Source organism: Pollachius pollachius (genome assembly GCF_949987615.1).
Source record: "Pollachius pollachius genome assembly, chromosome: 12".
In the NCBI taxonomy this organism is placed as follows: Eukaryota; Metazoa; Chordata; class Actinopteri; order Gadiformes; family Gadidae; genus Pollachius; species Pollachius pollachius.
The window spans coordinates 19,324,797-19,352,401 of NC_136945.1; the positions used below are offsets into that span (position 1 = coordinate 19,324,797).

General features: G+C 49.1%; 4 protein-coding genes across 6 annotated transcripts in view; all 4 read left to right on the forward strand.

The window, feature by feature from the left end:
* LOC307083744 (innate immunity activator protein-like) overlaps nt 1-737 on the forward strand; it is a gene marked incomplete at its 3' end in the record, with an annotated part of 11,546 nt that extends 10,809 nt beyond the window's left edge. The window contains exon 11 of the mRNA XM_079747695.1: nt 645-737. Coding sequence (XP_079603821.1) covers nt 645-737 — 93 coding nt within the window. The remainder of the gene's footprint in view (nt 1-644) is intronic.
* A 1,469-nt stretch (nt 738-2,206) lies between these two features.
* Nucleotides 2,207-7,565, forward strand: adipor1a (adiponectin receptor 1a). 3 transcript variants are annotated; one of them, XM_079747233.1, is made up of 8 exons: nt 2,207-2,463; nt 2,967-3,171; nt 3,267-3,380; nt 3,879-4,050; nt 4,254-4,440; nt 5,044-5,231; nt 5,589-5,782; nt 5,952-7,565. In XM_079747233.1, exons 2-8 carry the CDS (start codon nt 3,028-3,030, stop codon nt 6,078-6,080), a joined length of 1,128 nt encoding a protein of 375 aa, XP_079603359.1. In that variant the 5' UTR covers nt 2,207-2,463; nt 2,967-3,027; the 3' UTR covers nt 6,081-7,565. The 3 variants fall into 3 exon arrangements, with proteins under 3 accessions (XP_079603359.1, XP_079603358.1, XP_079603360.1); XM_079747232.1 differs by having other exon boundaries at nt 2,207-2,412; XM_079747234.1 differs by having other exon boundaries at nt 2,217-2,271.
* A 713-nt stretch (nt 7,566-8,278) lies between these two features.
* On the forward strand, nt 8,279-9,937 carry rabif (RAB interacting factor). Its single transcript, XM_079748522.1, has 4 exons — nt 8,279-8,488; nt 8,577-8,650; nt 8,767-8,931; nt 9,314-9,937. The coding sequence occupies exons 3-4, from the start codon at nt 8,779-8,781 to the stop codon at nt 9,554-9,556; spliced, it is 396 nt and encodes a 131-aa protein (XP_079604648.1). The 5' UTR covers nt 8,279-8,488; nt 8,577-8,650; nt 8,767-8,778; the 3' UTR covers nt 9,557-9,937.
* A 758-nt stretch (nt 9,938-10,695) lies between these two features.
* kdm5ba (lysine demethylase 5Ba) lies at nt 10,696-27,012 on the forward strand. The gene is made up of 27 exons (XM_079747917.1): nt 10,696-11,312; nt 13,735-13,812; nt 14,109-14,231; nt 14,365-14,535; nt 14,833-14,958; nt 15,231-15,324; nt 15,415-15,512; nt 16,074-16,232; nt 16,625-16,744; nt 16,867-17,025; nt 18,404-18,585; nt 18,916-19,078; nt 19,194-19,313; nt 19,725-19,919; nt 20,466-20,647; nt 21,330-21,454; nt 21,587-21,737; nt 21,878-21,998; nt 22,350-22,705; nt 23,284-23,422; nt 23,526-23,705; nt 23,805-23,963; nt 24,096-24,539; nt 24,685-24,775; nt 24,876-25,069; nt 25,200-25,481; nt 25,884-27,012. Exons 1-27 carry the CDS (start codon nt 11,160-11,162, stop codon nt 26,019-26,021), a joined length of 4,503 nt encoding a protein of 1,500 aa, XP_079604043.1. The 5' UTR covers nt 10,696-11,159; the 3' UTR covers nt 26,022-27,012.
* Nucleotides 27,013-27,605: the final 593 nt, after the last annotated feature.

Here is a 27,605-nt window from a genome sequence, read left to right on the forward strand (position 1 = left end):
GAATAGATGAATATTGATTGACTGAATATATGAAAGATGATCGAATGAATATATGAAAGATGATTGAATGAATATATGAAAGATGATTGAATGAATATATGAAAGATGATTGAGTGTATAGATGAAAAATGATTGCATGAATAGATGACAGATGATTGATTGAATATATGAAAGATGGTTGAATGAAGAGATGAATGATGATTGAATGAGTAGATGAATGATTGAATAAGCTAGATCAGTGGTTCTCAAACTGATTCTACTAGTGAACCTCCTAAGATATTTTATCAGCTGAGTACCCTCTTCACTGGCACAAAACATTTTTGGGAGTAAATTAATAAAATGTACATAAATAATGTTTGTACGTTATATTTGGCTCTGTAAACATGAACATTGAAAGTAGTGAGAAACATGGACCTGTTCTTCATGCAACTGTTGGCTTATTACTCCCCTAATTTCTCCCCTGTTGGCTAATTTCTCTCTAATTTCTTTTGTCTAGCTTTCAAGAATAAATTATTATTTTTATTTATTTTCCCACTGAGCTAGGTGATACAATTACATCTTGTTTTAGATTTAACAAGATAATTAATGCTAAGATTGAAACTTACGAAAAAGTAGATCCTAATTGCCTTGCGTCTGATCCATAGGTCCTGAAACACCAAGCTCAGCAGAGGGCCCTGGAGGAGGGCCCCCGACGCTGGCTCGGAGAGGACTCCTCGAGGGCCGTCAGTCAGGTCTGAGGGCCCGGGCTGGACCCCCACGGTGTTCACAGGCTAGGAGAAGGCGCTTCCTAACCACTGAGCTATAGGAGTCGGGACATGATGTGGTCGCTCGCTGTTTTGACTTCCTAACAATCGATTTGACTTCCTAACAATCGTAATCCCGGGGAATGAAACCTGGCGGATGGATAGTTGATCTGCCAAAGGCCTTAGAGCAATACCTGCTTCTCCATGGTAACTAGTTGTAGTTTATTATAGGTATGTCATAGCATACAGAATGCGTATAATATAATCACTGAAAATATGAAATTTAGATAATGTGACTTAACAGTCATGGCAGTCAAACGTTTATTCCATTCCTGAACTAACTCGGTAGAGCGATGTTATTGTGGTAAGATATTATTGTTCTACATGACTGATAGCAGAGATACTCACATTCACTTTTGGGATAGTTCTACACCAAAATCAAGTCATTCATATTAATATTGACCGAAGAATTGGAAGGTAAAGAAACGGAAGGTATAATCAGTATAATATGAATTCTGCCCCTCGCATAGTTGGGCTCTGGTTCATACATCCAAACTGAGTAAATGTTCCCAACATACTACAGTTCAATAAATCTGAATGGATCTTTATAGTGAAAATACAATGCATGGTATGAAATTATTTCACCTCCCGATGAAGTCTAATAAAGAATAAGATATGCAGATTGAGAATCTGTAGAAAAACTTTATGAAGACTTCACAGACACTAAGGGTTTAGACAAGGTACGTTCTGTGAGTGGATGTTTGACATGACCATGACCGAACGACATGTGTCTTCCAGAGTTCTATTTATTCCTTAATTTATTAGGATTCACACCACTGGACCCGTCAATGTTTTAAACGTGCATAGACAAAATACATTGAGCTGAATGTAAAAGACTGTAACCAGAACTGACAATCTCTGATGAGTACAGTGTATATAGGTGTAAGAAAATACATTGTTACCTTGTTAATGCTTCTTTACTTGTGTTTTTATAAGTTGTATTTATTTTGTTGCTGTAGGAGTTTAGACCTGATGCTAGAAAAGTAGTTTTTATATATTTACCCTGTTGTAAAAAAAATAACAATAAAATGAAACAGTGGCACAGTGTTTAACTATGTTTATTTAATAGGCTCTATAAACGAGTATTTCATAGATAACAGCTGAATCCATCTTATTTCATTCCTTCTCCATTCGCTTACTGTAGTATGAAAACATTGACTACACACACCAACACGCACAAACCATGATCCACTACAGCAAATTAAGGAGGTGGAAATACATAATGTAGCCATTTGAAACATACTAACACTAAAAGGAAGAGCCATAAAAAAAAAAATGGATTATTGTAAAAAGTGCGTCGTATAGCTCTTATTTTGTCATGCATCCATAGTCTCCTCCCAGCTGTGGACCACGGGACTCTTACTTTGATACGCGTCGCTCTCATCTTCGCGGAAGCGTTCTCACTTCCGCAAAGATCCTATTTCGTTATTGATAATTCATGTACCTGGTGTGTACGCTACCTTATCAGGTAACAACTGACCTTTAGCACACTTCCATCCGTCTACGTGAACGCGTTTGGGTGAACTAGAAATGTTTAGTAGTGCGCCGGGTTCCTAAAGATTGAGATCTGCGCGCCCCTCCGTCGGCTGCAGGACAGGCTAGCTGCGAGGTAACGAGGCTAGCACCACATCAAATAACACGGACAACACGTTCACCGAGGGTGAGATCAGACGTACCACAACGTGTGGGACAACGTGTGGTATCTATAGAGCAGGTCAACAAAGTGATGACATTAAAGCAAAAAGTGATCGAAGGAGCCGACAGTCTCCAGTGAACAAGGTGCGACAACAACACATCCCGTGTTATTGTCGAATCTTGTTCACTGGAGACTGCTCCTTTGATCACTTTCTGGTTTATTGGCATCACTTTTTGGTTTATTGTAATCAATTTCTGGTTTATTGTCATCACTCTCCGGTTTATTGTAATTTGCAGCTCTTTGTCAAACTATTCAATATTTATTTTTATTGCAAGCCTATCAAGTTAACACATTCAAATGCATCAGCTTTGCTGGTGGTTTCGATTTTAAATGTCCACTAGAGTCAGTCGGCGCAAGATCAGGAAAGGCATCACCGGCTGTTTTATTTATAGCCAGTTTAATTTTGTCATTTTTCTTTTTTAATCAGCTTTCACTGATCCCTGCTTGTTTGTTTACGGCTCTGGCAGAAGTCGTCCAGGACCGCCCAGCGGAATACAGGCTCTGAATAAGTCATCAGGCAGCCTTCCTATGTCAGGCCGAAACGGATCTGCCAGCGATGCAGACTGCCGGATCTCAGAGGACTCCCAGGTCCCCGACGTGGCTCTGATGGAGCTGGGACCGCTGCTAGAGGAAGGGGGAAGACCCACGGGTTCTAAAGGCCTGCACACCGAGGTGAGACCCGGCTAGAGTGTGTCCACGACTGTTTACAGAAAGTACAAATCGAACGATCGGCCCGGGCGTCACGGTTCTCTGTGTGTGTGTTGAAGGGGGCGGCGATGCTGGGTGAGGACGACGAAGACGACGACGAGGTGGGAGAGGTGCTCACCTTGCCTCTCCAGGCGCACCACGCAATGGAGAAGATGGAGGAGTTTGTTCACAAAGTAACGACCGAGCGCCTTTGCAGTTAACGACAGTTTAATAAACATCTGTTGATGCACTTAGACACATCATCCACGATGGAACCTGGGGTCATTCGGTGTGTCGGGTATTTCGACATCATACACCCGTAGCAGACCCGTAATAACAAATGGCAGTCTTAAATGTATTTGATACACTATTAGAAACACTACCAATGCACTGAAATGTACTCTTGTTAAGTCGTGTTGGTTTTTCTGATTCATGAAGGCCGTGGAGGAGTGAACCAGATGCCAGGCTGTTAAACTAGGCTGGCCTGTTTTAGATCTAAGAAGATAAAGATTAACTTGATTGTCCCACAAAGTGAAAGATGTGGTTTGACTTTTGCCCGTGCTGCAGCCTTAAAAGACGGGCGTCGCTACGAATGAACTCACCTGCTCACCTGTTGTCTCGGCTGACTGGTTAAACGGTCCGATTGTTCACTAGCTTGAGGAGCTCTGTGACTAACGGCCGGCGTTCCTCAGGTGTGGGAGGGCCGCTGGAGGGTCATCCCCTTCCACGTGCTCCCGGAGTGGCTGAAGGACAACGACTACCTCTTACACGGACACAGACCGCCCATGCCCTCGTTTCGCGCCTGCTTCGGGAGCATCTTCAGAATTCACACAGAGACGGGCAACATCTGGACCCACTTAGTGGGTGAGTCTGACCTGCGTGTTGCCACTGGCTCATCTAATGGGCCGCTCTTTGAACAGCAGGACCGATCTTCTAGGACTTGGTGCCCTGTTGAAGCAGAGCATTGAGGCGCATGTTGGACCCAACTACTGATGGGTTGAAGGAGCTATCCCCATGTGCATGAGTGTTGTTAGAGCAGCGGTGATGAAGTGGTTTGTGACCTGCAGGGCTGATCATGTTCATCTGCCTGGGGACGCTGACCCTGCTGAGACCCAACGTGTACTTCATGGCCCCGCTGCAAGAGAAGGTGGTGTTCGGGATGTTCTTCCTGGGCGCTGTCCTGTGCCTCAGCTTCTCCTGGCTCTTCCACACCGTGTACTGCCACTCCGAGAAAGTGTCTCGCACCTTCTCCAAGTACGTTCGCAGCTGTCTGTGTTTCTACACGGCTTTGCATGTTTTTACAAAGCTCTTTGCGATTTTACACAGCGCTCTGGGTTTTGACACGGTTCTTTGTGATACTACACAGCTCTCTGGGTTTTTACACTGATTTGGGTTTTTTTACAAAGCTCTGTGGGTTTTTACAAAGCTCTGTGGGTTTTTACAAAGCTCTGTGGGTTTTTACAAAGCTCTGTGGGTTTTTACAAAACTCTGTGGGTTTTTACAAAACTGTGGGTTTTCACAAAACTGTGGGTTTTTACAAGGCTCTCTGTGTTTTTACAAAGCTCTCTGTTTTTACACTGATTTTGGGGGTTTTACAAGGCTCTCTGTGTTTTTTACAACGCTCTCTGTGTTTTTTACAACACTCTCTGTGTTTTTACAAAGCTCTCTGTGTTTTTACAAAGCTCTCTGTGTTTTTACCCAGCTCCCGTTACCACAACACATTTCTGTCCTTTGAATTCATGTTGCTGCCTATTTATTCAACGTACACATGTGTCAGCAGAGCAAAATGACATTACAGACATTTACACTTTGGACAGAAAACGAACCTGTACGTTTGTCGTCCTCCTGTCTCCTCAGACTGGACTACTCGGGCATCGCCCTGCTCATCATGGGCTCCTTCGTGCCGTGGCTCTACTACTCCTTCTACTGCTCCCCCCAGCCCCGCCTCATCTACCTCACCATCGTGTGCGTCCTGGGCATCGCCGCCATCATCGTGGCCCAGTGGGACCGCTTCTCCACACCTCGCCACAGGCCCACCAGAGCGGGTACCCCTTTACGCATCCTCCCATCTGGGGAATGATTAACCACGGCTAAGCATGGAGTGGGACTTTTGATGATGTCAGGAGTCAAACATTTGTAGTTATAACTAGAACCAGCATAATTTATGCATAAAGCATGTATAATATGATATGATCTTATAGTATTCCTTTGCCTTAGTCCAATGGTAATGTTTTGAAAAAAAAAATGGCTTATATTACGAGAAGGAGCTTCTAGGATTTTTATTTTTATTTTCCGTATAGGAGTGAAACATTTGTAATTATCGTTGAGTTCATTTTTTTTCAGTGTGTGCACTTCGGGGTAACCTCTAAATCTTTGTTCTGCGTGTCGTCTCCCTCCTCCAGGCGTGTTCATGGGCCTGGGGCTCAGCGGCATCGTGCCAACCATGCACTTTACCATCGAGGAGGGCTTCGTGAAGGCCACCACGGTGGGCCAGATGGGCTGGTTCTACCTGATGGGAGCCATGTACATCACTGGAGCCGGGCTGTACGCGGCCAGGATCCCGGAGCGCTACTTCCCCGGGAAGTGTGACATCTGGGTACGTTCGTAATGTAAAGATCATGGTGTGTGTGTGTGTGAGAGACACCTTTCAAATGCTTTTATCCAATTATATATTTTTGATGATACAAGAAATCATGTATTATGCTTTTAGTTTGTGCTCCAAGCGCCGGGAAGTGTGTTCTAAGCCAGCTCTATTCCCTCCACAGTTTCATTCCCATCAGATATTCCACGTTCTGGTGGTGGCGGCCGCCTGCGTCCACTTCTACGGGGTCTCCAACCTCCAAGAGTTCCGCTACGGCCTGGAGGGGGGATGCACAGATGACACCCTACTGTAGGACGCCGTCTCGGTTTGTCTCGATGCTCGAACACACCCGGAGGTTTATAAAATACATGCTGCTGGATTTCAAAATGTTCACCTTGCACCACTCTGTACACATGATTTTTTTTCCATCCTGTGTGGGTTTTCTGGTCGTTTGTCCTGCTCTGTTTCGACACCTTTCTTTGCCCCCTTTGAGTAAATGGACACGACCTACAGAGGGTAACCCCAACCAGATGTTTTAATTATTACGGAGCTTCGAGCTCTATAAGCTTAGACCCAACAAATGGTTTGACCCCATCACAATATTCTTCTCGTTGGTGGACACTTGTGTACTCTACTTATTTACTGGCTTTAAGTTCTCCTTTTCAATCCTACAAAGTAGACTGTGGTCAGTGCACATGGATGCAACATGAGTTGTTGAACAGTGAATATGCAAACCGCATAATCATGCTCACACTGTAAACCATTCCTGTTCTTTAGTTTGTGTCAGTGTCCAACCCTGCTGGGCTCTTCTGTTGGCAGAACACACCAAGTCCTTTCTATTTGGGGCCTATATAATTGTCTGGGAGTGTCTTGGTAGGGTGCAACGCTTTTGTTATTTGACTTAAGATGTGTAGCTCTCCACTAACCCCCCCCTGGCCCGTCCATCTCCAGAGGGGAACTGAACCGAATGCAATCAGCTTAAAGTGCTCATCAGACAGATTGAATTAAATGTATTTAGAAAATGTTTTTCAAACCCTCTCCGATACAATCTTCAACATATATACATGGGATACTTTACGATGTGGATTTCCGCATCGCTCGACTTTTATACTGACATTTTTAGAATTTCCTTTACATGTTGCTGGGCTAGAGACATTTTTTAGATACATTCACAATACGATCATAATTGTTTATTGTTTTGCAAGTACATGCAAAATGTTTAAAGCTTCCAAGCAAATACGATATAGAACTCAATGGGAAAAATGACTGATTATCAGGAATATAGGCTACGCACAATGGAAACCACTGAATAGGTCAACTTAAATCTTCAGCGTGATCCATTCTGATTCTATTACTCAAATGCAATTTTAGGTGTTCATATTTACTGCACCTTTTATAAATTATTCAAGCATTAAATTCACTGTATGGGATTATCCATGTGGTATGTATAATATAATCTTATAGTATTCCTTTGCCTTAGTCCAATGGTAATGTTTTGAAATGAAATGGCCTATCTCACATTAAAAGGAGCTTCTAGGATTTTGATTTTATTTCCTTTTCTTTTCCATATATCCAGTAAAATGATAATCAAACTTAGAACTCCATTGATAGGTTGTATCAACTGCTGTTTGCTAAGACTCCTTTTTTAGGTCAATCTTGAGCTTTATTACAATGACTAAAATGTGTGTTCGTGACTTTGTGTAATGTTCTGTGTAGAAAGTTGGATGATTATCATGCATTTCACTGAAATGTAAACATAATAAATATTTATTGATGGGATAACCTGTCAATTCTTTAATTTGTTTGTCATTTATTTGTATCACTTTTTTCTTGTATGTTCTGTTTATGCAGATACTTATTGGTGTCAAAAGTTTATTTTATATGCATCATTTAAAGAGTGATGTTTTTTTGAGAGAGAGAGCCTTGTGTTGTACTTATAGCTGTTAATAATTTGAATGTGGTAATTCCATTTCAATTTGCAAACTGGAGCATTGAAGGCTTACACTTTTATGTCTCCTCAGTATTACTAGTGATTAAGCAGCTGTTTTTATACAAAGAAACTTGCGGTGAAATCATAGACAGGTCATTAAGGAGCAGGTAGAGGTTGGACAGTACAGAGACCGGTCATTGAGGAGCAGGTAGGGGTTAGACAGGTCATTAAGGAGCAGGTGGGGGTGAGACAGTACAGAGACCGGACATTAAGGAGCAGGTAGGAGTTAGACAGTACAGATGCAGGACATTTTGGGATAGGGGTTTAGTACATGTCAAGACTGTGACTATGGGGACAAAACAAAGTACCAAGTTGATTAGTCATTGCCGTTTGGGCTGATTTATAATCACCACTCTAAAGTATGCAAAAAATAGGATATTTCATAAGCGCCAACACATAATTGTGTGTGTAGGCCAGGATGTTGACTTTGAGCCAGGGCACATTGCGTAATCAATGTCTGTAGCATGAATGGAAAGTAGGAACCTTTCAGTGTCGTCTTGTTTCCGGACGAGTTTATTTAGCTGGCGCTACAGCTAGCAACCTCAGGATCCCAGCCCTTGTTTAGCATAATTTATCTTAAAACATTTTATACGCATTCATCTAAGGTTGGACATTTTATTGACATCGAATCTTTTGGCCTGCTTCCTTCGCGACTTTCACAATATTCTAAGATGTCCAACCTGACGGGGCATTAGATAAAGAACGAGCCAGCATCACTCATCACAGCGGTTGTGAGTCCTCGTATCATCACTGACCAGAGACTCTTACATATATCGCACATACATAATACATAAGTTATATATATTTGTTTACATATAGGGATCTGCCTCGACGCACCGTCTTGTCGACAGCCAGCTCCTCGTATCGTTCTTCCCGGAGATAATTATTCCCCGGTGAGTCCTGGTCTCGACGTGGAGCCCTGGGACTGAAGCTCCTGGTTTATGGGTTATAATAAAATACAACAGGAGCTAAAATAGACTGTCAATTGATGAAATGTGCATTTTGTCAGGTGTGGACAAAGATGGACAAAGAGGAATCCAGCGTGGAGTCCAAGGAGTGTTGTACTCGCTCTGAGCTGGTGTCTGAGGATGGGAAGAACCTCAAGTCGGTTCTGTGTCAGCGCTGCGGGTCCAAGGTCCTTTGTCCAGGAATGGCCGTTTATTCGGAGAAAGAGGTACTTTTTAACCCATTGCAACATTCAACACGTTATCACATGGTCTGAAATTGTTTTAATGTTTAATGCCCTGCATCAACAGCCTTTACCAAATCACAGAACTGTGCACTTCTGTCCACACATTACAATGCACCCTCCTCCAATTAAATGCATATTTTTTCTCACTTTTAGGAATGAATTCTTGCCTATTTTATCTTGTTTGATGTTTAAACTGTACCGACAGAAATATATCGTTTCTCTTTCTTTTGACAAATGTACGTATCGTAAGTCGCTTTGGATAAAAGCGTCTGCCAAATACCCTGAATGTAAATGTAAGTGTGGATTAACAAAATATCCCTCTGAGGCCTGCTAAGGATCTATATTGCTGTACCCTCCTCTTCAGCTGTTCCTGCCCCCCATGAGGAACAAGAAGGCCCTGAGTCTGACGGAGGGCTCCGGGGACAACCTCGCAGCGCACTGGCTGGTGGACGACATGTACACGTTCGAGAACGTGGGCTTCACCAACGACGTCGGACGCATCAAGTATCTCATCTGTGCAGATTGTGAGATCGGACCCATCGGTTGGCATTGTTTGGATGACAAAAAGAGTTATTATGTTGCAGTGGAGAGGGTTGATCATGCCTAGTCTGATTTGGAGACAGCCTGTACCCCCGGCCGCGGTTTGAACAACAGCCCAGTTCCCATTCACTTCTACAGACATGCCCTGGTCCATTACTTAACTGCCCTCTGCTGTGGCCCATCAGGAGTGATGTGCTTAACTTCTTATAAAGTATTCAACGAGGCAAGTGGCAACTTGCTTTTAACTGATGCATTTAAAATTGCAGATGGATAATTGGATGGTTGAATATCCACAGCCAATCATGTCGAGTTGAACTCCAAACGTCTGAATAGTCATCATTATGTTTATATTATTTTTTTAAACTTTCAAAACTATAAAGTGACAAATGCAACACAGAGAAGAATATGTAACAATATGCTGCAATTAAAATTCTATCAAAAGCCCTGATTATTTGGTTTCCGTAGACCCTGTTTGCATTGATGTGTTCACAGTTGAAGTAAGTGGTTTTACTCCCATTTTCATATTAACGTGTTACGTTATCTCATCTTACAACACGCAATGTCTTCTGATTGAATACAATCTTAAATACTGTCTGCATTGCAGCACATCGCCTGCCAGTGTTGAGCCTTGAATAGGGATAATTACTCTTTGGCAACTGATTACATCCAAACACTAGGCTAAAGATATGGCTCCTGTTTTATATGACTTTTATTACATGTTATTGTACAAGTACAACAGTAACAGTACAATTCTAAGGCTTGGTTCCTCAACAGCCACATAGAAGCAACAATACAAGATAAAGTAAATAAAGATAGGTAAAAACAAAAATATTTTTAAAATAATCAAGTAAAGAAACCAATGAGCAACTGGTTCGACCATCAAACAGAGCAGTTGCTTTAACTTTTTACAAACGGCACGTCATCCAGGAGGCGAACAACAACTGCTCTTATGAAACCCGTCCGCCAATCAGAGCGCTCATTGAGGCCATTTAAAAAGATAGTCCCGGCCGACGCGTAGGGATTCGGTGGGTACGCTCGATTCGCTTACCTGTGTTATTGTCCGCTTCCGCGGGCGGAACCAGAGACGCACGGCCCGACCTACAGGCAGGAGTACAGACAGCCAAGTCGATGGACATCGAGATGTAAATTATATAATCAAACCCACCAAATACAAATACGATCATATTTGTATACTGAACATAATCTGTCCTCGGCCCTGCGCATGAAGCTCGGATTGAGAGACTCTTTGTCCACTGGCTCCTATCAAATAGAAACGCAGCATTTAAACAAGTTTACTTTCGCATCTTGGTTATTACAACGGTCAGTATTTATAATAAATGTTGCCATTTTTGAAAAAGAAAAACCCAGTTTACCTGTTAATAATTAAAAAAGGTTTATTCCGTGCATATAAGAAGCAGTGGTCCTTATACCAACGACAAAACGCCAGTTTCACTAGAATAATAAGATATTTTGGAAGTATCTACTTTTTTAAGCGGACGCGTCAAACCCCGTCGCACCGCCTCCCGTCGCAAGCGGATAATTCGTATTGACTCCGATGAGTGGAGGGTCGCCACGGCCGGTATTATGTGATTTAAGTGCAGAATCCTCCTCTAAACACCTCCGGAGTACACTCACCACCGTCTCGCCTCGTCCCGGACCGCGGTGCAGCGATGGGCCCGCCGCAGCTCAAGGAGTTCGTGTCCCCGCCGGAGTGTCCGGTGTTCGAGCCCAGCCGGGAGGAGTTCTCCGACCCCTTCGCCTACATCAACAAAATACGAGCGATAGCCGAGAAAACGGGGATCTGCAAAGTCCGACCACCTCCCGTAAGTCCCCCGGTCCCAGGTCCCCCGCGGGCCCGGGTGTGGTGCAGCCGGGCCGGGTGTAGGGTGTTGTAGAGTGGTGTTGGGGTAAAGTTGTGTTGTGGACGCCGTGTTTTCAACATGGCGGATTGCGGCTCCGCGGATCAGCTTCTGGTTTGTGGCGACGGAGACGCGTCGTGTGGCCCCGTCGCTCCGCGTCCAGCTGAATAAGTGTTATATAAGTACATATATGCATAAGTTTGTATCGTACACGTCGATAACCGTCGGTTTCTGAGGTGGTTCTCCAAACGAGCTGAACGTTAAAGTTGAGCGACTTGTTTACGTTGAACCAGCAGCGACCCTGAGGATCAGCCGTCATGTTTTATTAATATCGTTTATCACCACGCATATATATATATCTTTAATCTGCACTGTGTTCATGCACATGTCGCATCGTTTATTATTTATGTTTTCTTTTAGTGCCGTCATTATTACAGATATATGACGTTAGATTTAATCTGTACTATGTACTACGAAAACATCACATTATTTATGATTGATCATGTTTATTATTGGCTTCATGGCCACCCATCTGTATTAAATGTGTACTGTTGTGGGGTGGTACACGCACCGTGTGTCAGTAATGGTCGTGTTTTGACGGCTGGGTGGAGGAGGGCACACGTACGTGCTGCTTCCTCCACTCTTTATGGAGAACATCACGGGGGAGATGTATGAATGCGATGCCTTCCTTTCGCAGGCAGAAGCCACCACACTAATTCTCATCCACGTTCTGCAATCGGGTCACCTTAAACAACATGTAGAGATGATGTTGGGCTCAGTTCCATTACTGTGTGTTTTTACTATTGTTCGCTCGCTACGTCACCGGCTGCTGCCATTAAGCCCACTAAACATGACATAACACTTTAGAAAGTCCTCTTGGGCAGGCCAAATTGAAATCCCCCCAAATTGGTTTACAAACTGTTCTTACACGTGTATGGTTTGTTTGATCGTTTATACGGGAGGTTGGGTGTTCGTGTTTAAGGTATATTTTGTTTATTTTAAGGAGGCTGAACTATTGAGTGGCTCGTCCCTCACCTACTGGTTTAGGGATGTACACACGGCAGGGTGTGACCCAGTGGCCATGCAAATGCCGCAGGGCCCCAAGGACCCACCAACTTCACTACCGACACACAACTTGATACACTATAATAAGATGCTGGATTATTTCTGCAAACATTTAGGGAATAAGAAAATAAAACGGAGGATTTCTTCTAACCCTTACCCTTAGAAAACCCTTGGAAATATGCAATAAAACATACACAGCACACGCAGGGCTGTATATGCATATTAGCCGTACCCTGGAGAATATTTACACCTGTGCATTTTTCATTCAGCATGTAGGCACCAGAGGGGGTTCTGTTGATTTCACAATGAAAAGGTTTTGGCTCTTCCTAGCTAAAGCTCGTATTAGTCTTAGGTCAGGTGGTTCACAAAAGTCGTGGACACTCTTTCGCTGCTGTGCCTAAATAGACTAGACATTAACATCATCCCAGATCATCTGTAATGAAACGGAAGCTAGAAAACACATTAAATGTTCGCCTACTCTACAGTTTTCTTTCCTACAAAATGCCACAGGGAAGTCAAACTGTGTGTACTTAATATTTGGCTATGCCTGAGCTCAGCCTTGTGTGTGTGTGTGTGTAAAAGCTGGTTTGTATGAGTCCTTCCCTTGACAATGACCTTCCACTGCAGCACTAATGTACCGAAAGAATATCACCGTTCTGTTGCCTTCAGCTAAACATCTCCCCACTCCAAGCTGAAAAATGCTGTCCACCATTTAATTTCATTGGACACATTTTTGAAAATTTTACCTCCCGTGCATAAATAGGTCAACACTCAATTCCGCCTATGAAGACTTTTGTTTGTTTAAACTCAAATATGCAGTGCTCTAAAATAGTCCCCCGCTGAAGTCCACCCCCTCTGAAGCAGACAGCAGGCCCAAAAGCCTGAGCATTAGAGCAGGCGGTGCTATAGCTGCCCTTTCATACTGGCTCTACCGGCCTCACACACAGGCCTTCAATGGGGGGTATAAAACATGCTCATTACCATGTCATTGTGATTTAATGGTAGGCAGAGGGATTTTGTTTCCCATACTGGGTTGAGCATCTTTTTGTAAAGTTGAACCACTACTTTGATCTAAATTTTTACGCACATTGGACACTAGAAGTGGACTGTATTTTTGTATTTAAAGCACAAGGCGGTTTGAGGCTGGGGTCAGGGCCACCTATGTAGGATTAACTTCGATATGATTGATTCCCTGGCCTTTGGTTCGTCCCAGAAGACTCCGTAGTATTGGGGAATACAGATTGGTCGAAAAAGTCACCAAAATGTAGCCTTCAAAATGGCTGCCTGGTTCTGATAAGGCTGCATTGTTTACGTTTTGCAGGAATGGCAGCCACCATTTGCCTGTGATGTGGACAGGCTGCAATTCACACCGCGGATTCAAAGGCTGAATGAGTTGGAGGTACGGATTATTACAAGGCATTTGGGTTGATTTTATGTTCAATTATCTTCCGTTGAACACTTTTTAGGTTTTTTTTCAATGTGTGTTCTGTTGTGAAATTTTGCTATTGGAATTAAAAATGTGCTCAAATACAATCCGTGCGTTTGGGAGAAGGCAATCTTAAACTATAATGGGTTTTTTTGCCAGTATCTCACAAATGGTCACATATCTATGTTTCACCACAGCATAACAAATGACTAGCCTGTTACTTTATGGTAGCACTAAACAGTATGCCCCTTTCTCACTCTTAACTTTAGGCTCAGACCAGAGTCAAGCTCAATTTTCTCGATCAAATAGCAAAGTTCTGGGAGCTGCAAGGATGCACCCTGAAGATTCCTCATGTGGAGAGGAAGATCCTCGACCTGTACCTGCTCAACAGGGTACGTTCGTATCTCCGGCCACACCAGACCCCGGAGCGTCCAAAAACACCCCTGTTTCATGCTAATGAATGGATGAATAATTGAGGCCTGCGTGTGTCCTAACCGCGGACCGTATGCTCCTCCCTCTCGGCAGTTGGTGAACGAGGAGGGCGGCTTCGACGCCGTCTGCAGGGAACGGCGCTGGAGCCGCATCTCGGTCCAGATGGGCTTCGCTCCGGGGAAGGCCATCGGCTCCCACTTGAGGGCCCACTACGAGAGGATCCTGTACCCCTACAAGCTGTTCAAGACCGGGGCCAACCTCCTGGTACGACCGCCGCGCACCAGGGACGGCAGCAGAAGGCCCTCAAACGAGCCCTGGACGTTTTCACACAACCACGGCCGTGTCCCAATATGATAAATTAACAAAATATACATTAAAAATATATATATTTCGCCATGATTCGTTTAGTAGAGGCAAATGGGTCATTGACATTAATATTAATCACTCTCTGTACCCTCGTTGTTTTACTTTAGTGTTTGTAACCTTTGGGATGTTCCAAGCCGGTGATGTAGGGCAGTTCTGCCGAGGGCCTCACTGAAGTGCTCTCGTGTTCTCCCACAGAAGGCCACCCTGACCAACGACACAAAGGACAAGGAGTACACGCCCCACGACCTGCCCCAGAGGCAGTCGGTCCAGCCCCAGGAGACCTGCAGCATCGCCCGCCGCGCCAAGCGCATGAGGGCTGAGGTGAGACCCCCAGAACCACTCGACCCCTCCTCAAACCAGTTCCGCAAGAGCCTCATCAGTACCCCACAGATCCACTGAACCCCTCTTCAAACCGGTCCGCGTGGTCCGATTCATTACCCCACAGATCCACTCAGCCCCTCCTCAAACTGGTCCAACCAATCCCCATCAGTACATGACAGATCCACTCAGCCCCTCCTCAAACTGGTCTACATTACATCACCACCACAGATCTCCTCCCCCGCCCCCCCTAACCTCTGCTCTTGTCCTGGCAGCGGGGTTACGTGGGGATGGACTCGGAGGAGGATTGTGAGAACCGGCCCAACCTGAGACGGCGGGTGGGGACGTACTCCGCCAAGCAGGAGGGCGGTAAGTACGGAGCTGAGTCACGGTTCAGCGCCGCCTCCGGTCCCCTGAGGGTCTCTGACGTCCCCCCACGCGTTCTGCTTCTCCTTGCAGGGAGGATGTCCTCGGGGCCGGTGAAGCAGGAGCCCGTTCTGTACCAGGACCCCCTGGAGGACAAGGAGACCGTCATCGACCGGAGAAATGAACCCGGGGTGAGGAAACGCTGATGGTCTGAAGGGTCTTTGGGCAAAGGCTCACAGCGTAGCAAATTGTTATGTAGCATAACAAGCGCTGGCCTTTCTTGTGACATGTACAAATCCCATATTCCAGAACGTAGACTTATGTTTCCATGGTCATTCTTAACCAGGTGGACCAGTACATGAGTCTGGTTCCAGAACATACATTTTCATTCAGGGCATTTAACAATAAGTCAGTTTGTCAGAAGAAAGATAAACAGCAATATATCACTGTTGGTACAGCAAGGATGTTCATGGAACCAAGTGCCAAGCACTCACTATCACTAGGTTAACCCCTTCCTGTATACAAAGATGGCTAGGATAAGATGCTCTACGATGCTTAGTACTAGTTCAAGTGCCAGAACGTACAACATACAATCTGTGGGTTGGAGGGGTGTGGGGGTAATGGGGGAGGCTATGCAGAGTCTAGGTGAACTCTGACCATAGACTATGACCCCATGTGGATTCCCTCCAGGTGGACCAGTACATGTGTCTGGTTCCAGATCATAGACTCTGTCCCCTCTCTGATTCCCCCAGGTGGACCAGTACATGTGTCTGGTGTGTGGCTGTGGGACCGCGGAGGACCGCCTGCTGCTGTGTGACGGCTGTGATGACAGCTACCACACCTTCTGTCTGATCCCGCCCCTCCACGACGTCCCCAAGGGGGACTGGAGGTGCCCCAAGTGCCTGGCTCAGGTGAGCTGCTGACACACGGCCACGAGCACCACAAAGCCCGCCACAGCTGCTCAGTACAGACCCAGTGAGGTGGGGGGGGACACTAGGGACACACAGTCTGAGGCGCCTCAGTACAGACCCAGTGAGGTGTGGGGGGGGTGGACACCAGGGGGGTGAGGGGAGTTGAGGGGGATGAGTTGAAATTCGCTGATGAAGAGCGTGAATACAAGGTGCCCTCTAACGGGTAAAGCAAACTCTGATCTGCCTAATGAGGTACTTAATGAACCACTCGAGTTGGCAGTTAATCCCTACTTGTAGAAGACTATAAGGGTTAATAGCTTATTATTTAATGCTGCTCACAGTCGACTGCACTTAATGCGTACAGTGTGTAACGGAGAGTTTTTCTCCCCTAGGAATGTGGAAAGCCTCCCGTGGCTTTCGGCTTCGAGCAGGCCAGCAGGAACTACAACCTGCGGACGTTCGGAGACATGGCGGACTCCTTCAAGTCGGACTACTTCAACATGCCGGTCCACGTGAGTACACGTCGCCAGACCGTGGCTACGGCCTCGACAGCACGTGGAATACTCCCACGTGGCGAGACACGGAGGACGGGTGGAGGTGAAGCCAACACACGCGGGGTCTCTCTCTGTGACAGATGGTGCCCACGGAGCTGGTGGAGAAGGAGTTCTGGCGCCTGGTCAGCACCATCGAGGAGGACGTCACCGTGGAGTACGGGGCGGACATCGCCTCCAAGGAGTTTGGCAGCGGCTTTCCCGTGAAGAACGGGCAGGGGGAGGCCTCCGGGGACGACGAGGTACGGGCGCTAACGCATCGCTGCTTTGAGTCATCGTGTCTGGCGCGCACTGCTTTGAACCGGACGTTTTTCATGTGTTTTGTAGAATGAGTTGGATCACTCTCCACTCTATTCAGGGGCCTTTCAAAACAAGGTGGATGAGACGTGTGCCACCACACGCCGCATCTGCAAATATGTTTTACAGATAAGGATCGATTGTTCTTCCTTTTCATACTTCCTCTGATGCTATCGCAGAAGTGAAACTAGAGACGCAGCCAGGCGGAGACGGTTTTTGTCGTTGATTAAAGGGGTTTGGTGCAACAGTCAGAACCGTACCTCGCTGCATTGGGACTTCAGCGTATGTTTTTTAAAGCGGGCCAGTAGATAGCGTCTTTCCATCTCCCTGCAGCGTTCTGTGATGCTGCGGTTGGCCTTCTTGGATAACTGGCTCCTCCTGTGAGGGCTTTGCTAACATGTTGGTTTAAATCATCTTTGTTTGTTTACTACAGTATTGGTCCTTTTTTGGCGAGATACAAATCCAATATCTGACGAAAGGCTTTCAGCTTGACCATTGCAAAATGTTTTGTTGACCCAAAGACCAGCTGTTGAGCCTGCTGCCAACAGATGTGAGGGCATTGGATATGATCCATGCCTTCAGAGGCGTCACACTGCGTCGTTACCTCCCTCTGCGTACTCGGGCCCCAGCAGACACGGAGAACGGCTCGGAATAACCCCTCGTGCTATTATTAGCTTGCAAAGCACAGACATGTTGCTGACAAGTATTATTAGATTGTGTGTTTAGTATGGACGGCTGGATGCCGGTTCCCCGCTGGGATGTGGAAGTTGTTAAAAGGTTTCTAAGGCAGTGGATGATAAATGGAACGGGACCTCATCACTACACCCGCGCTCCACCGCTCTGGCAGGCTTAATGACGGTGGAGCATTAGAGGGGAAATGTGTTGGTGCAGCGTGTGTCCGTTGGTCCGCCTGTGCATGCGCTGCTGCGCCACTAATCCTTAAGGGCATTGCTCTGGGGAAACCCTGAGGCACTAGCGCTCCGTGCTATCGATGCCCTGGGTGGGGGGGGGGGAGTGGGGCGTCCAGATGGCCTGGCGGGGACATGGAGTCCTGAGTCCTGTTAAAGGGACTACATTTATACGGTGCTTTTCTAACCAGTGGCCACCTAAAGCGCATTACATTATTGCCTGACACTCACACATTCCTGTACACATTCACACACACCGACGGCGGTGTCAGCCATGCAAGCCGACAGCCAGCTCGATGGGAACAGTGAGGGTACGTGTCTCGCTCAGGGACACTCGCAGGCCTTCCCGGTTACCAGCCACCCCACTCTACCTCCTGGGCCACATGCCGTCCTGAGCCCTGTGTTCCTCCCTCAGACCTACCTCACCAGCGGCTGGAACCTGAACAACATGCCCGTGCTGGACGCCTCGGTGCTGACCCACGTCACGGCCGACATCTGCGGCATGAAGCTGCCCTGGCTGTACGTGGGCATGTGCTTCTCCTCCTTCTGCTGGCACATCGAGGACCACTGGAGCTACTCCATCAACTACCTGCACTGGTGAGCGGGCAGCCCACGCTGGAGCCTCTCTGGGGTCCCTCGCCTGTGAGCCGGCCACAACAAGCTGGAGGGACGGTTCATATGGAATATGATCAGACATACAGTACTTAAATGACGTCGAGGGCTACCATGCTGGAACCCTTCTCCCTCAATCAGTGTCATGCTAGAATATCATTCGTGTTCAGCACGTTATATTTGCATACAGTATTTAAATACAGTCAGGTTTAATCACTGGTTCCCAAGATAAATAATAAATACACGGATAAGCCCTTCAAAATAAAAGCTTTCTGGTCTGTGACCGTGCACTAAACCCCGCCCCGATGTCTCCAGGGGAGAGCCCAAGACCTGGTACGGGGCCCCGGGCTCCGCGGCCACGCAGCTGGAGGGGGTGATGAAGAAGCTGGCCCCGGAGCTGTTTGAGTCGCAGCCGGACCTCCTGCACCAGCTGGTCACCATCATGAACCCCAACACGCTGATGAACAACGGGGTCCCGGTAAGCCCCCCGCTGCTCCCGGCCCCCGGTAGTGGTCATCACTCAGTGGCTCTCGTTCAGGATAAGACTGGGTCAAGGTTGTACTAAATACTGTTTGGTGTTTTGTTCGGCGTAGATCTACCGCACCAACCAGTGTGCCGGTGAGTTCGTTATCACGTTCCCGCGGGCCTACCACAGCGGCTTCAACCAGGGCTTCAACTTCGCCGAGGCGGTCAACTTCTGCACCATGGACTGGGTAAGACGGGTTAAAGGGCTTCACAGCGCATCGCTTCCCGGTTCATTTCTATAGCGATGTTCAGAGTTCCCCCACTCCTACTTATTGTACGTCCAGGCACTTAATGTGCGCACTTATTGTATGCCGTACTTAGTTATGGTACTTAGTTGTGTAGCAACTTATCCTAGCTATCTTGGTTGCGTACGGGGAATGGGTTGGTTCTGGTTCTATGAACATCCCTACAGTACCGACAGTGATTTTGTTGTTTCACCTTCTTCTTGCAAATGTACTTATTGTAAGTCACTTTGGATAAAAGCTTCTAGTAAATGTAAATGTTGGTGTGCGAGAAAATAGAGTTAAGAGGCATTGGGACTCCAGTCTGCGCTGTGTCCGCTGCGTCGTGACCCCCGCCTTTTCTCTCTGGCGGGTCAGATGCCCATCGGGCGGCAGTGCGTGGACCACTACCGGCAGCTCAGCCGCTACTGCGTCTTCTCCCACGACGAGATGGTCTGCAACATGGCCGCCAAGGCCGACCACATGGAGGTGGAGCTGGCCTCCGCGGTGCAGAAGGAGATGGCCGTCATGATCCAGGAGGAGGAGGAGCTGCGGGGAAAGGTCAACGCAATGGTGAGTCGGCATACGAGAGGCATGGGTGTGGTCCTAGCTGTAGGAGCATGGGACGGTCCTACCTGTAGGAGCATGGGACGGTCTTACCTGTAGGAGCATGGGACGGTCTTACCTGTAGGAGCATGGGACGGTCTTACCTGTAGGAGCATGGGACGGTCTTACCTGTAGGAGCATGGGACGGTCTTACATGCAGGAGCATGGGACGGTCTTACCTGTAGGAGCATGGGACGGTCTTACCTGTAGGAGCATGGGGACGGTCTTACCTCTAGTAGGGCCGCTTGTGATGAACCCACCTGTAGTAGGGCATTATATGACGAGCCTACCTTTTGGTAGAGCAACATGTTGTCGTTAGTCATACACCCATAAAGAACACTTTGTCTAACTCGTGTGTGTCAACATTCCCGTTAAACTGGTCCGTGCGGAAACGCTTGACGCGTGTGATGTTGGAAAGGTCGAGATGGCTGCTTGTCGGGCCGACGCCCTCGTCCCCGTCTTCAGCCCCCCCGGCTCTTAACGCGGCGTGTTTCCCCCCCCCCCCCCCCCCAGGGCGTGTCGAGGTCCCAGCAGGTGGACTACGAGCTGCTGCCCGACGAGGAGCGGCAGTGCCTCAAGTGTCGGACCACCTGCTACCTGTCGGGCATCACCTGCCCCTGCAGCCCCGGCAAGCTGGTGTGTCTGCACCACGCCCAGGACCTCTGCTCCTGCCCGCCCAGCGGCTACACCCTGCAGTGAGTCAGGCCTCCGACACGCCACTCCCAAATCCCGACACGCCACACCGCCGAGCTCCCGACACGCCACACCCCGCCACAGCACACGCCCTGAGCAGACGCCGTCCCACCGGGGGGCCGAGCACACGCTACATAGCCCCCCCACACCACCAAAACCCCGACATGCCACACGCCACCAAGACCCGCCCCCCAGAGAGGTCAGTGGCTCTCCAGAACCAGACGTGTCCCTTAAGGAGATGATGGATCTGGGCTTGAGCTCTGGGACGATGCTCTCTAGCAAATTAAAAAAAAAAAAAAAAAAAGATGAACTTCTTCCCCCCCCTTCCCCTCTTGGCTTGCCCTTAGTGACTTTGGTGCTGTTTTACTTTTTTCCAGATTTCCAAAATACTTCTGTCGTTGTTTCAAAATAGTATCTGCTGTATGGATCGGGTGATGACCACGGTAGAAATCTCTCTCGATATCAAATAGCAGGGTGTAGTAAAGTATAAACGATTCGGGTTCATTCTGGTTCACCTCGTACTTGTATACAACGTTGTGAGTGCGTGTGACGCTTTGCCAGGACGGATGACAAAAAAATCACACGTCAAAGGGCATCTTGGTCATAGATAGTAGTAGTTATATAGTTCTAACACAGGAAAGCCATCTGTTAATTTAACATTAAAATATATTCATTTTCTTCCAGGTGTAAGTTCACGCTGGCGACGCTGTACCCCATGATGGCGGCGGTGAAGCACCGCGCCGAGTCCTTCAAGAACTGGGTCGCCAGCGTCCAGGACATCCTGGAGTCCAAGGCCAATAGGAAGAGAGGTCAGAGCCCCCCTCTCTCCGAGTCAACGGGAAACCTTTAAACCTTCAGAACAAGCCCCCCCCTCTCCCAACGCGCCAACGGTATTCTGAGCCATGAGCCCTTCCTGACGTCCTTGTGTCTCCCCCCCGCAGGCCTGGAAGAGCTCCGCAGCCTGGTGGAGCAGGCGGAGGCCGGGGCCTACCCCAAGACGGACCTCCAGCGGCAGCTCCGGGCGCTCACGCTGGACGCGGAGAAGTGTGCTTCCATGGCCCAGCAGCTGCTCAACGGGAAACGCCAGACCAGGTACCAACACGGGGCCGTCCCCTGGGTGCTCTAACCTGGTCTCGGCTGGAAGACTTCGTCCCCATACTGAGCCAGCCGCCGACACAAGGGTTCAGGGGGTACGGAGTGAGGGCACTGATGTGTTCTTGGGGTCCCTCCAGGTACCGTTCTGGAGGCGGGAGGACCCAGAGCCAGAACGAGCTGACGGTGGAGGAGCTGCGGTCCTTCGTGACCCAGCTGGACGGCCTGCCCTGCGTCATCCGCCAGGCCCCCCTCCTCAAGGTGGGTGAACCCGCGTCGCCCCAGCCGTCCCTCAGAACTGTGGTCCGATGACCGAGAGGGGAACCGCAACGCGTGTTGATCAGGACGTTTGGGGGTCGCTGCACTTTTGTCGACTGCACGACAGCGCTTTATGGGAAGTTGCAACGGCGCAAGACCTTTTTATCTTTTACCGGTTTGAATGACTGCATGTGTCGTTGTCTCTTTGTGTACTGTACGCAGTGTGTGTGTGTGTGTGTGTGTGTGTGTGTGTGTTGCCTTGTTTTCACCTGTGTGGCACTAAGACAAATCCCAAACAACGGTGTCGACGTGGCAATAAAGTTATCCCTCCCTCCCTCCACCGGTGCTCCGTAGGACCTCCTGACCCGCGTGGACGACTTCCGGCAGCAGAGCGAGCAGCTGCTCTCGGACGAGGCCCCGAGCGCGGCCGGGCTCCAGGAGCTGCTGGACGTCAGCCTGGGGCTGGACGTGGAGCTGCCCCAGCTTCCCCTGCTGCGGGAGCGGCTGGAGCAGGCGCGCTGGCTGGAGGGGGCGCAGCGGGCCAGCGGCCGGCCCGACAGCCTCTGCCTGGACACCATGAGGCGGCTGATCGACCAGGGCGTGGGCCTGGCCCCGCACGGCTCCGTGGAGAGGGCCATGGCGCGGCTGCAGGAGCTGCTGACGGTGTCGGAGCAGTGGGAGGAGCGGGCGCTCAGCCTCATGGAGGCCAGGTGAGAGACCCCCACACACACATGAGGATTATAGCCTCATGGAGGTGAGGTGAGACCCCCACACACACATGAGGATTATAGCCTCATGGAGGTGAGGTGAGACCCCCACACACACATGAGGATTATAGCCTCATGGAGGCCAGGTGTGAGAGAGAGAGAGAGAGACACACACACACACACACACACACACACACACACACACACACACACACACACACACACACACACACACACACACACACACACACACACACACACCCCACTATTATAGCCTCATAGAGGCCGGAGCCTCTAAAACACAGATGCATGAGCATTATACGCTGAATAGAGGCCGTAGGCTCTCAAACGTATTGAGACGGAACCTTCGACACAGTCTCTACAAAGTATTATAGCGCTCTACAATCATCATTATATCAGAATGAATTTCCACAGATGTGTGTTTCACATTGACCATCATTGCTTTTTTATTTTCTGCCTTTTTTTAAATACCAGATGGAAGGGTGTGTTTTTGGTGTGCACCTGTTTACCCAGAATGCTCCTCTTCTTCTTCTTCTTCTTCTTCTTCTTCTTCTTCTCAGGCCGTTTCACAGCATGGAGACCCTGGAGGACGCCCTCCAGGAGGTGGACAACATTCCGGCCTTCCTGCCCAACTGCATGCAGCTGAAGGAGGTGGTCCTGAAGGCCAAGGAATGGCTCCAGGAGGTCGAGGCCCTGCAGGTAAACCCGTGGGGGGCCCTCGGTTGTGCAGCTCACTCCGTCGTGATTGGCCTCCAGGGATGTGAACCCACCTCCCTGTGCCCCCCCCCCCCCCCCTCGGTAGGTGGGCGGTCGCATCCCCGTGCTGGACAGCCTCTCGGAGCTGGTGGTGCGGGCGGAGGACATCCCGGTGTGGCTGGATCCGCTGAGCCGCCTGGAGGCCCTGCTGGCCGACGTGCAGACCTGGAAGGAGAGCGCCGCCAAGACCTTCCTCGTCAAGAACTCCCCGCTCTCCCTGCTGGAGGTAAACCCCCAGACCCCGCCGGCCCCTAGAGAAGGGCTGTGACCCACAGTGTGCCGGGCGGCGGGGCCCTGATCCTCCTCCTCCTGCCCGTGTGTTCAGGTGTTGACCCCCCGGTGTGACGTGGGCGCCGGGTCCCAGAAGAGCCGGTCGAAGAAGAGCAAGGAGGCGTCGCCGGGCTCCAGGAGGGACTCGGCCAAACTGGACTCTCTGAGCGAAGTGGAGAGAGCTCTGCTGGAGAGCAAGGACTCCGCTTCGGCCGTGAGTCCCGCGCCGTCGAGCCCTCACACCTCGGCCAAGTCCCGACACCCTCGACGCAGTGTCTTGTTTATCCTCTCTTTCTGCCAACGCCTCGCCGTAACTCCCCCCCCCCCCCCTCCCTCCCTCCTGCAGATGACCACGCTGGAGGACGTGCGGCAGAGCGAGATGGAGGTCCTGCTGGCGCTGCGGGCCGCCAACGAGTCCAAGCTGCTGTCCGCCGCCGACGACGGCAGCGAGGAGCTCAGCATGTGCCTGTGTCACAAGGGCCCGTCGGGCGGCATGCTGCAGTGCGAGCTCTGCCGCGACGTCTTCCACAGCGACTGCGTCACCACGGCCTCGGAGCTGGAGCAGGACCAGGCCTGGCTCTGCCCCCTGTGCCAGCGCTCCCGGAAGCCCCCCCTGGACCGGGTGCTGCCCCTGCTGGCCTCGCTGCAGCGGATCCGCGTGCGGCTGCCCGAGGGCGACGCCCTGCGCTTCCTGATCGAGCGGACGGTGCGCTGGCAGCACAGGGTCCAGATGGCCTGCACCGACGGGCTGCTGGACGACCTGGCCGGGGTCGGCGTCGCGGGGGGGAAGGTACGTCGGGTCGGACCCGGGCTCTGGTGCCCCCCCCCCCCCTGGTTGTCGTAGGCCGCTGTGATGCGCTCGAGGCGTCACCAGCAAGCGGGGATCGACTCACCGGTCGGCCGTTCGGTGTTGTAACGTTTTGTTTGTTCTGCAGGCGAAACATTGGCACTGGTGTCTCTCTGCACTTTTGGGGAAGAGCGGTTCTTCAGACTTCTACTCGGAGCACCTATCCATTCCACTGCTGGGTAAGCCGCGGAGCTCAAGCTCCGGTACGGATTAGCCCGCTCTGTGTTCGTGTGCTTCGGTCTGGTGGGTTCGCACGCTAACCCCCGGTGCCCGTCGCAGGTCTGGGCACGGAGCTGGAGGAGCTGATGGGGGAGGGCTTCCTGCTGCAGGTCACGCTGCCCGAGACGGACCAGCTGTACAGATACCTGTTCCACAAGCTGGCCATCCCGCCCCCCCCCAGCCCGGCCTCGTCCACCCAGGAGGCCCCGGAGCAGCACCACCACTCCAGGAAGGGAAGCCCCCACCGCACATCGGTGAGCCTGCCTGTTTCACTCCTCAGGGAACCTCTCCTTGTGTGAAACGCGCCTGTAGTCACGGCGTGGGTCAGCAGCAGTGCCTCATGTCGTGCACTCACCTCTGGCTCCGCGCTGTGTTTCCGTACAGAACGGGAGTTCCTGCCACAAGAAGGACTCCGGGAAAAGCAAAAGGACCAAGCGGCGCAAGGACAGCACAGACTCCCACCCCCGGGACAGGGTGAAGAAGTCCCGCAAGAAGAAGTCAAAGTCGGGCAAGGAGAAGAGCCCCGAGGTGAAGAGGTCTCCGTCGCCTAGCAACACGCCGTCGGAGACCCTCCCCGCGGACCCCCTCGCCTCGGACTCCGAGGACGAGGAGGAGGACTACTCGCTGTGTGCTGCGCCGTGGTGCCGGGAGCCGGGGGGCGACGAGGTGAGTCCTCATCCGGGCTCTGCTCCTCCGCGCCGCTCAATGATACCCCCCGTGTGTGTTCACAGATCATCTAGACGCTGCATAGCCTCCCCCCCCGTACTCCCCCACACCCCTCTTACGCGCTTATTGCATGTTGTACGTCCTGGCACTTAAAAGCAGTACTGAGCGCATCGTGTAGTCTCTTATCCTAGCTGTCTTTGTCATACACGGGGCATGGGTTTACCTAGTGATAGTTAGTGCTTGCCGCTTGTTTCTGTGGCCGTACTTACTGTTCCGACAGTGATACGTTGTCGTTTCCCTTGCAAGTCACGTCGGATAAAAGCGTCCGCTAAACGCCCTCAACGTAAATGTAGCCGCCTGTTGGTGCGGCCCAGTAAGACGACGACCCCCCCTCTGTTTCAGGTGAACTGGGTCCAGTGCGACGGCACCTGCAACCAGTGGTTCCACCAGGTTTGTGTGGGCGTGTCCGCCGCTCAGGCGGAGAAGGACGACTACATCTGCATCAGCTGCACGCAGCCAGACTACGACCGGGGAGAGTGAGGCCGGCGACTGTTTCTTTGAAGGATCTGACTCAGACCCCCCCCCAGCGAGTGAATAGATGAACTTCTTGCCGTGTGGCGTTCCCCCCCCCCCCCCCCCCCCCCCTTCCCCTCTTGGCTTGCCCTTAGTGACTTTGGTGCTGTTTACTTTTTTCCAGATTTCCAAATTACTTCTGTCGTTGTTTTGTCACGGTTGCTGATTTCACAGCCAATAAATTTAACTTTTCAAAACTTTCCAGGACTTGATGCAGATTGTAGAAAAAAAAAACGGCCGATGTTTCGAGAACCAACTGTGCAGGGATTTTTCAACCAAAAAAACGTCTATTTGACAAACTTTTGGAACTTCCTGATTTTTATATGCTAATGAACAACGGGAAAGTCGTCTTTCTCTTGTAGAGTTAATATTATTTATCTGAGTGGTGGGACTGGGCTTATTAATTGAATCTCGGTTTCCCTATGAACTATATTTGTGCTTAGAAGCTCTTTGATAGAATGCTTTTTGATGAAAGTCTAACCTAAAACATCCTAGTGCGTCCGTGTCCACAGTTCAGTCCTTGTTTGTGATAATAACATGTGAGTTGTGATGCTGGTAGGTGCTACCAATTAGGTATCAGACCTGCATGAGTTAATTTTCCTTTTTAATTTAAGTCGGACTTGTGTTGTTTCATAGCGTTCTGAAATCACTAACTTTGTAAGAGGCGCTTCATGTTTTCAGGTGGATTGTAAGAAAGCATTAAATTCTTGTCATTAAAGCATTCAGATAATTATTGCAATCACGCGATCGGACTGTGCATCGTCACGGGAACGTAAGGTTTGTCTTATGGTAGACTTTCCATTTAAGCTCTAGGAAGAAAATAATGTGTTGGAATTAGAGTTAACACAAACTGTGTGATTTAACTGCCACGGGTATATGACCTTTTTTGCTCCTTTTGGTAAATAATATAATTCCTATGTTGCAGTTTGCATTATAAAATAAAAAATGTGTTCCCATATTTCTCATCGTTCTTATTTTATTGTCCGAATGGTAACAGAATTGACCGTCAGACATCACATGTAGTTAAACGTCACTCATTCAGATAGTAGATTGTTTATTTTCCTTAACTCTACGAAAGAGCTGTATATATTTATTTTGTCCTTATATCACTCAAGGATTAACCTGTATATGTCTACATGTTAACCTGATAGTATTATTGGTTAACCCATTGACTAGGTTAGTCCACATGTAAACCTGATAGTAATATGGGTTAACCAATAATACTGTTAGTCCCCATGTTAACCTGATAGTGTTATTGGTTTACCCATATGGATGTGTTAATCCAAATGTCTAGGGGTTAACTGGTATGTTTATTGATTTGTTCACATGTCTACGGGTTAACCTAGTATGTGTATTGGGTAATTCACATGTCTACGGGTTAACCCATAAAACTGGGTTAATCCACTTGTATATGGGTTAACCAGGTATGTTTAATGGTTAGTCCACTTGTATATTAGTTAACCCATATAACTGGGTTAGTTCACATGTCTAGGGGTTAACCTGATAGTGTCATTGGTTGACCCATATGACCCGGTTAGTCCACATGTAGAG

Bases quoted from the DNA above. Each gene is read 5' to 3' on its own strand.
- adipor1a (XM_079747233.1), top strand. From the start codon at position 3,028: ATGTCAGGCCGAAACGGATCTGCCAGCGATGCAGACTGCCGGATCTCA. The intron at 3,172-3,266 runs GTGAGACCCGGC...TGTGTGTTGAAG, and splicing joins CTAAAGGCCTGCACACCGAG to GGGGCGGCGATGCTGGGTGA. The intron at 4,051-4,253 runs GTGAGTCTGACC...TGTGACCTGCAG, and splicing joins CATCTGGACCCACTTAGTGG to GGCTGATCATGTTCATCTGC.
- rabif (XM_079748522.1), top strand. From the start codon at position 8,779: ATGGACAAAGAGGAATCCAGCGTGGAGTCCAAGGAGTGTTGTACTCGC. The intron at 8,932-9,313 runs GTACTTTTTAAC...CCTCCTCTTCAG, and splicing joins CCGTTTATTCGGAGAAAGAG to CTGTTCCTGCCCCCCATGAG.
- kdm5ba (XM_079747917.1), top strand. From the start codon at position 11,160: ATGGGCCCGCCGCAGCTCAAGGAGTTCGTGTCCCCGCCGGAGTGTCCG. The intron at 14,536-14,832 runs GTACGACCGCCG...GTTCTCCCACAG, and splicing joins AGACCGGGGCCAACCTCCTG to AAGGCCACCCTGACCAACGA. The intron at 23,423-23,525 runs GTAAACCCGTGG...CCCCCTCGGTAG, and splicing joins AGGAGGTCGAGGCCCTGCAG to GTGGGCGGTCGCATCCCCGT.